Genomic DNA, 8703 nt, shown 5'->3' with positions numbered 1-8703 from the left:
TCAGTTGACGGTGATGGTCTATGTGTGACTGCCATATTATTCTCTGCTGTGAGGAAGTTCTTATTGTGACCTTTGTACTTCCGTTGAATTTCCGGCAGTTCAAGCTTGGCTGTTAACTTGGTGTAAAGGATCGAAGGATGTTACCCTGTGTTTATTAAGTCTGGCATACGACACTGAAGGTTGAAGGCTTATGAACCCATTATTTCAAGTCGATGATGCAGAAAAATTACTCCGTGAGAACTTTATGGTTAACTTGTTGATGTCGCCACTCCGGATATCACCCAAAAATTAGCTTCGTAAGTTTACCATTCCTGCACGTAATGGTTAGTATTTTATCTGTATGGCTTGCTGTGTATGGCTTATATTTCTGTGGGTTGGCTGCTAACGGTTGAGACCGTGTTTGACGTTTGTAACTTACTATCTCAGCTTGAAGTCTTTAATAACCGTTGCTTTTTTCCTTAAGTTCATGTGATAAATCAGTGGTCTCATAGGATGAACGAATTTTCAGAGACACTGAACTACAATAATGTTTTATTCGTATTCTGCTGTAATCTTTAAAAGTTTCCAGAGGTATGTGACAAATTATGCCTTGTGTTGTTTAACAAAGTATAACTTGTATCTTCCGTGTGTTCTTGCATCAAAATGTTACTAGTTGTTTAAATTGGTGTCTTTAGCGATTTCAGTGCTGTTTGTAATTGTGTTTCTCTCTTCCTCTGTTACAGTTCTGCATCGTTTATTGCCCTGATTGCCCTGACTAATGTAAACATTGGTATCACTAGACCAAGCTTCCATCTGGCTTGTTGAGAAACAATTTATTATCGTGCTGTTTGCTTTATTGCTCATGTCAACGCTTGTGCACCTAATTATTCCAGATAGCCCTATATTACATTCAAGTATTAACGGAAACACTTTTCTTTAATTGCGATGAACTTATTAATTCAACTAACTATTTCAAGACCGTTATAGCTTATCAATTTCACAAATGTTGGCTAACATATGAACTCAGTTCAAAAATTGGTTCAAATGGCTCTGAGCACTATGGGACGTAACAGCTGAGGTCATCAGTCTCCTAGGACTTAGAACTACTGAAACCTAACTAACCTAAGGACATCACACACATCCATGCCCGAGGCAGGATTCGAACCTGCGACCGTAGCACTCGCGCGGTTCCGGACTGTAGCGCCTAGATCTGCTCGGCCACCACGGCCGGCTTATGAACCCATTAATTGTTGTTCTAGACATTTAGCAAATGCTAAAACTTGTTTCAGGGAAATAATTGATTTAACAGATTGTATGTTGAGAACTTTTGTTATTTTTGGAAAAGCCAAGTAAATTTTGTTTAGTAAAATTGTTCGTACAAATATCCCAGTTTACAATTGTGCTATTCCGGTCTGGCATTTTATGGTTCCAAGCGACCTGATTACTACCTGGAACTTCCAGTTTCACTTCACTGACACCCAATATATCTACGTTCAGCCTGTGCAACTCTCTTTTCAGAGTTTTTGGTTTCCCTACCACGTTCAGACGTCTGACACTCCACACACCGTCTCACATACTACAACGCATCCCTTGGCTCTTTATCCTTGTCTTATGTTAATGTTCATCAATTTTTAAGTGAAGTTATTTTCCAGAATACAACCACTTCTGGAATAAATCCACATATGTAACAAAAAAGCACGTATGTGTGCATGAACGCGTGTGTGTGTGTGTGTGTTTTGCAATTCTCCTTCTAAACCACTGGGTCGATTTCAACCAAACTTGTACACGTATAACTTTTTTTTACGTCAATAGTCTACTGACTAGTTTGATGCGGCCCGACACGAACTACTTTCCTGTGCTAACCTCTTCATCTCAGAGTAGCACTTGCAACCTACGTCCTCAATTATTTGCTTGAAGTATTCCAATCTCTGTCTTCCTCTACAGTTTTTGCCATCTACAGCTCCCTCTAGTACCATGGAAGTCGTTCCCTCATGTCTTAGCAGATGTTCTATCATCCTGTCCCTTAACAGTGTTTTCCACATATTCCTTTCCTCTCCGATTCTGTGTACAACCTCCTCATACCTTATCTTATCAGTCCACCAAATTTTCAACATTCATCTATAGCAGCACATCTCAAATGCTTCGATTCTCTTCTGTTCCGGTTTTCCCACAGTCCCTGTTTCACTACCATATAATGCTGTACTCCAGACGTACATCCTCAGGAATTTCTTCTTCAAATTAAGGCCGGTATTTGATATTAGTAGACTTCTCTCGGCCAGAAATGCCTTTTTTGCCATAGCTAGTCTGCTTTTGATGTCCTCCTTGCTCCGTCCGTCACTGGTTATTTTACTGCCTAGGTAGCAGAATTCCTTAACTTCGTGACCATCAATCCTGATGTCAAGTTTCTCGCTGTTCTCATTTATACTACTTCTCATCACCTTCGTCTTTCTCCGATTTACTCTCAAACCATACTGTGTACTCATTATACTGTTCATTCCGTCCAGCTGCTCATTTAATTCTTCTTCACTTTCACTCAGGATAGCAATGTCATCAGCGAATCGTATCATTGATATCCTTTCACCTTGTATTGTAATTCCACTCCTGAACCTTTCAAGGCTACAGCCTTGTCTTACACCCTTCTTAATACGAGCACATCGTTCTTGATCGTCCACTCTTATTATTCCCACTTGATTGTTGTACATATTGTATATGACCCGTCTCTCCCTATAGCTTACCCCTACTTTTTCCAGAATCTTGAACAGCTTGCACCATTTTATATTGTCGAACGGTTTTTCCAGGTTGACAAATCCTATGAACGTGTCTTGATTTTTCTTTAGCCTTGCTTCCATTATTAGCCGTAAAGTCAGAATTGCCTCCCTCGTGCCTTTACTTTTCCTAAAGCCAAACTGATCGTCACCTAGCGCATTTTCAATTTTCTTTTCCATTCTTCTGTATACTATTCGTGTAAGCAGCTTCGATGCATGAGCTGTTAAGCTGATTGTGCGATAAATGTCCACTTGTCAACTCTTGCCGTCTTCGGAATTGTGTGGATGATGCTTTTCCGAAAGTCAGATGGTATGTCGCCAGACTCATGTATTATACACACCAACGTTAATAGTCGTTTTGTTGCCACTTTCCCTAACGATTTTAGAAATTCTGATAGAATGTTATCTATCCCTTCTGCCTTATTTGACCGTAAGTCCTCCAAAGCTCTTTTAAATTCCGTTTCTAATACTGGATCTCCTATCTCTTCTAAATCGACTCCTGTGTCTTCTTCTATCACATCAGACAAATCTTCACCCTCATAGAGGCTTTCAATGTATTCTTTCCATCTATCTGCTCTCTCCTCTGCATTTAACAGTGGAATTCCCGTTGCACTCTTAATGTTACTACCGTTGCTTTTAATGTCACCAAAGGTTGTTTTGACTTTCCTGTATGCTGAGTCTGTCCTTCCGACAGTCATATCTTTTTCGATGTCTTCACATTTTCCCTGCAGCCATTTCGTCTTAGCTTCCCTGCACTTCCTATTTATTTCAATCCTCAGCGACTTGTATTTCTACGAATCACTTACTGCTTCGAAACACTTGCTGTGGGCGAACCTCAAAATGATGAAAGTAAAAAAGTTCATCACTTACTACATTTTCGCTGTTCACGCAGTGAAACCGCCGCATTCTACATGACGTTTTAATTTATTGCTTCTTTACTGCTAACTGTATTCGCGACAGATTTTGATTACAATATCAAAATAAGCCGCTGAATGCGGGAAAACGGAACTGCAGGCCGAAATTCCTACAGATGCAGGTGGACTGTGTGTACAAATATGTGTGAAATACGTTAAATATACATGAAATATTTGTAACATATCCGTACTAGGACAAAGCCAAGGGTGGGTAAAAAGCTACTTCTAAACCCCTGGATCGATTTGCAAACTTGATGGACAGAAAGAGGGTGAGGGGAAATACAGAGAAGAGGAGATAGAGAGAGGAAGACATATCCGTACGAGGACAAAGCCAAGGGTGGGTAAAAAGCTACTTCTAAACCCCTGGATCAATTTGAAAACTTGATGGACAGAGAGAGAGTGAGGGGGTATACACAGAACAGGAGGTAGAGAAAGGGAGGAGGATCAGATGGACAGAGAGAGGCTGAGAAGGAAATGGGCCGAGAGATGGGGAAGTAGGGAGTCAAGAAAGGAGGAGGAGCAGATGGACAGAGGGGAAAGGAGCAGATGGACAGAGAGGGGAAGAGCATATTGACAGAGAAAGGAGTGAAGAAAAGATGAACAGAGGCATGGGAGAGGAAGAAATTTACAGAGAGAATGACACAGAATTAGAAAATTACACATTTATTAGCTTTGGTTTTACAGTTAAAGTCCGTCCCGATAGCTGAGTGGTCAGCGCAGCGGTCTGTCACGCCAAGGGGCCCGGGTTTGATTCCCGGCTGGGTCGGAGATATTTCTCCGCTCAGGGACTGGGTGTTGTGGTGTGCTCATCATTACTTCATCATCAGTGGAAGGCAACGGGAAACCACCACTGTGATCACTTCCCTAGACGCTCATGCGATGGACCTCTCGGACGAGGCTTCTGTCAGCACAAAGGGTTTTTTTTTTTTTTTCAATTAAATCATCTTCCCCAAGGCAGCAGAGAGAAGTGTGGCAGATACAACACACACGAATGGAACCAACCAATGTGTCCAGCAAAATAGTCTCTCGAGGTTGTAGGTGAGGTCACAGCAGCTGACACAGCAAAAGTGGCACCCATCAGGATAGCAAGCCCAGTTGGGGGCAGGCTTTGCTCATCCAACAAAGACACCCGATAGCTCGATGATGCTTTTGCTAGGGCACATTATTGGACATCGAAGGGAGTGACCAATAAATTTCCACCTCTGCACTGGATGGCAATGGTGGTGCAGACTTACTTCATAGCGTCTCCAGCAGAGGAGGGCAAGTGTCCACTCATGGATGCGCGTTGAGGACAGCAGAAGCTAGCACACGTCACCAGTACTGCGACCATGCGGCAGTGCGACTGGCACCAAGATTTTGAACCCCACTGAGCCGGTGGTAGAATGCCCCAAACCACAGCAATGAAATTGGCTGCTCACAATGGCAGTGTCCAGCAGACTAGACAGGCTCCAGTCGTGAAGGTAGTAACTGTCTGGTGAATGGTGGACAGTGCATTACAGGTCCTGCCTCATATCTGATTAGCTGGCATATAGAAGGACACGGAACCCAAAGTATTTATAATTATATGTCAGAAGCAATTATGTCATGTCTTGGCAAGGATGACAAAATGTAGCCAGGTTTCCTGGGTTTGTCAGCGGCCTTTACCTCAGTCCCCCCACCACACCCCCCGGATCTTGCTCCAATGTCAGCAGGCTGAAAGACGTTCTTGTGTAAATTCCATGTTTTGTTACAGCACCACCACGCAGTGCTATCAACAAGATGGATATTATGTTCAAATCACAGTGAGGTCTTATTGTTGAATTGGCAATTCAGACATCTTGCTTGAGCGATGTATGGCTGGGGCCTGGGTTATGTGTCACAATATTGCTGGTCCCTTTTGGCTCTTCCGCCTGCTCGTCATTCCAGTTGCAAACTGCGCTCGAGCCTGTCTTGGTTTAGCTCAGCACTGGCTGGGTGAGACCCTAAAAATTTTACATTTGCCCAGTTTATCTTCATGTAGTGTACTAATATTGAACACACTTCGTCCTTTTCTGTCTCTCCCAATTAATAACTTTCACAGTGGAAACGCCTTTTTTTAGTTTTATTTATTTATTGTTTGCTGAGCTATTCCATCAACAGATTACAAAACTGTAAAAAGATCTACGCATTGGTGGAGCTGACAAGAGATGCCCAGAGATGCCCACACTTTCTAAAGTGGGCACTTCAGTCTTGTTGCAACCCTTGTTCGCAGTACGAGCAGCCCTTAGCGGCTCGCCATCTCACAACTGTTCATGACGTCGCCTTTCCGGCTCAGATCTTTTTTAATATGTGACTTGTAAGTACTGCATCTTTTCCAGTCAATACAAAGTTTAATTTTATTAATGTACTTTATACCTAATAAGTTTTAGAACAGTTAGACTAATTCTGAAGACGACGCTCATAGTAGCGTCGAAACCAGGTCAATTTTGACTTAATATTTGTGACCGAGAGCTTATTTGTTCCAATATAATTCTGACACGGTCACTGAACCTCAGCAGCTATGTTCAAAGTTTTACATAAAAATTAATAACGAAAGTTGAATTTTTTTGAAATGATAATTAAAATATTATGACTACCCCTCGTATATCTGGGGGCGCGTACTTTTTGATGATAAGAAAAATATGAAATACGAGTACGTCCAAGTCCTAGAGAGGATAGTTGACGTCAGGAAGTCATAGGATCAAGAAACAAAAATGATGTTCATTCAGAAGATTTTATCAAAAGTATTGTCAACGAAGGACGGGAGTACCTCGCGATTTGCCAGTGAGTGGTGGTGCCGGCCCCCGAGGCAGCTTGCGGCGTCGGCCGCCGGCGGCGCTGCGATCGGTCGCGCAAGCCGCACAGTGGGGCGGGCTCTGGCTCCAGTCTCCGCCGGCGGCCCGCCGCAGCTGGACGCGTCGTGGGCTGTGTCGAGAAGTGTCCGCTGAGCGCTCCGCGACCCGACCGCGAACACCACGCGACTTCCGAGTCCCACTCACTCGACGCCGCGCTTTCTTAGCCTCCCTTCTCCTTCTATATCTTCCACTCTAGACCTTCTTTTGCCACTATCTCGCCATATATGAAACCTCTCTGAAATCAAACTTGAATCATTTGTTCCAATTTTTTTTTCTATTTCATCCCTTTCCACAGTCAACCTTCCGTGCACCTCATATGTAGGAACTACGCAGACAATTATCACTTACCTTTCATTTGTGAAAATAATATAACGGTACTTGCAGTGATCTTGACTAATGGTACTAGACACACATACAACGTGACCGTCGTTTGTGTATCCTAAGAGAATAACCCATCCAATATGTAACGACCTCTATTTTTAACCATGTGCTTCGAATGCTATTCCAGTGAATACAAGACAATCGCGAACGGCATTATTCTTGCGATCGTTACCAGTGAAGCAAAGGACGCTCCAATCCCTTCCGTGTGAAAGGACATTAAATCATACAGTTCCACCTTCTGCAACGTAAACTCCGTGCAAAAGTTTCTCTCTCTCCTCTCGGATCGATTCACGTTTAATTTCAAGCGTAAGAAACTATTGCGTGACCACAGTCATTTGCTGTCTGTAACAATTGACTTCCACAATAAGGTGCGCATACAACTTTTTTTTGGCTTTCATAACACTGATTGTGAGACAATAAATCGTAGTATTCAGTCAAGTAATTGATAAGTGGTGCGTAAGTGTCGATATCATCCATTTACTGGAAGGATATTGTAGTGTAATTGGCACTGAGAAACAGACCAAAATGAAATCACTTATGGTACCACCATTGGGTGAACTCTGAGTGTCGTCGTCCAGAGAGATACCGTTCGGCCGACCAGTGTCGTTCACGTGCAGTGATCGTGCCGCGAGTGTCCACAATGTGTGAGAGCGCGTGCAACTCTCCGGCGCGGAGCATGGGCGAGCCCTCGTCCCTAACGGACTCCGAGTTGACCGACCTGGAGGACAACTCGCTGCTGGAGCTTCCAGCCGAGCAGCCTGGAGGCCCAGACCTCACCATCGTCGACGGCTGGCTGCGCTTCCGCGACAACAAAAGGGTGAGTTACCACTTCATCACGTTCTCCGTGTTCCGTGTCGGGGTTTTAAATATGTACCACTTTTTACGCAAAGTAGTCGATGACTTATGGATATCACCACAGCTTTGAAACGAACATAAATGTACAGGAATATCATCATGTCTGTAGTGATGACAATTTATTTTTCATCTAGGGTGCTACATCCATGGTCTGTTCAAGGACATTGTAATGGTCCATCTCGGTTGTTGCTTAGCTACCAAGCACTTAGTCTGTTTAGCAAGATTGCCCACTTGCAACAAGTAACGTATCTGACTATAAGCAGCATATATAGAACTACCAGGTCTGCTGCTCATAGTCGAATACATTAGGACATGTTAGGCTGAAATTAGCCAATATTATGAAACAAAATAAAGCAAACACTTCAAGTTACTTTCAATCACGATTGTGGACGCACTCAACGACTGTAAAATGTCTTTCAAAATAATGGAGCACAGCAATCACTCCTCCCTTTCTTTCAGATTTTATTAAGCAAATTTATATTTCGGCTCATGCCTAGCCATTATCAGTGCACTATTTCATTGTACCACTGCATCCTAAACGTCAATCCCCAGTTGTTCGGACTTCTGTCACAGCTGGTTAAAGACTCAATTGAAGCGACTGTGACAGAAGCCCGAACAATAGAGGACTGACGTTCTAGGATGCATTGATACTATCATATAGTGCACTTATAATGGCTAGGCGCTGACCGAAATCTAGATTTAGTTAATAAAACCGTAAAGAAAAGGACGACTGATTGCTGTGCTCCATCATTTTGAAAGCAAACACTTGTTAAATAAGCAACAGCCACGGTGGAACCATTAAAATACCCTCCACATCTGTAGTGTATGAACTACAGTGAGTTGCAAAACATTCAAATTCTGAGATATGCTGCATGATTGGTGATAACGTGATACCATCTCCACTCTTACACGCTGATTAGCGATTATGGGCTAGGAATCATCACGTAGGAGTGGCCA

At 43.0% G+C, this 8703-nt stretch overlaps 1 protein-coding gene across 1 annotated transcript in view; it reads left to right on the top strand.

Moving 5' to 3' along the window:
• The first annotated feature begins 6539 nt into the window (after positions 1–6539).
• The window catches only part of LOC126335669 (uncharacterized), an 812396-nt gene continuing 810232 nt past the window's right edge, over positions 6540–8703 (top strand). The window contains exon 1 of the mRNA XM_049999125.1: positions 6540–7708. Coding sequence (XP_049855082.1) covers positions 7532–7708 — 177 coding nt within the window. The 5' untranslated portion in view covers positions 6540–7531. The remainder of the gene's footprint in view (positions 7709–8703) is intronic.

The sequence above is a fragment of the Schistocerca gregaria genome, chromosome 2, assembly GCF_023897955.1.
Source record: "Schistocerca gregaria isolate iqSchGreg1 chromosome 2, iqSchGreg1.2, whole genome shotgun sequence".
NCBI lineage: Eukaryota > Metazoa > Arthropoda > Insecta > Orthoptera > Acrididae > Schistocerca > Schistocerca gregaria.
Note: the sequence above shows the minus strand (reverse complement) of the source record. Positions and strands in the feature narration are given on the sequence as shown.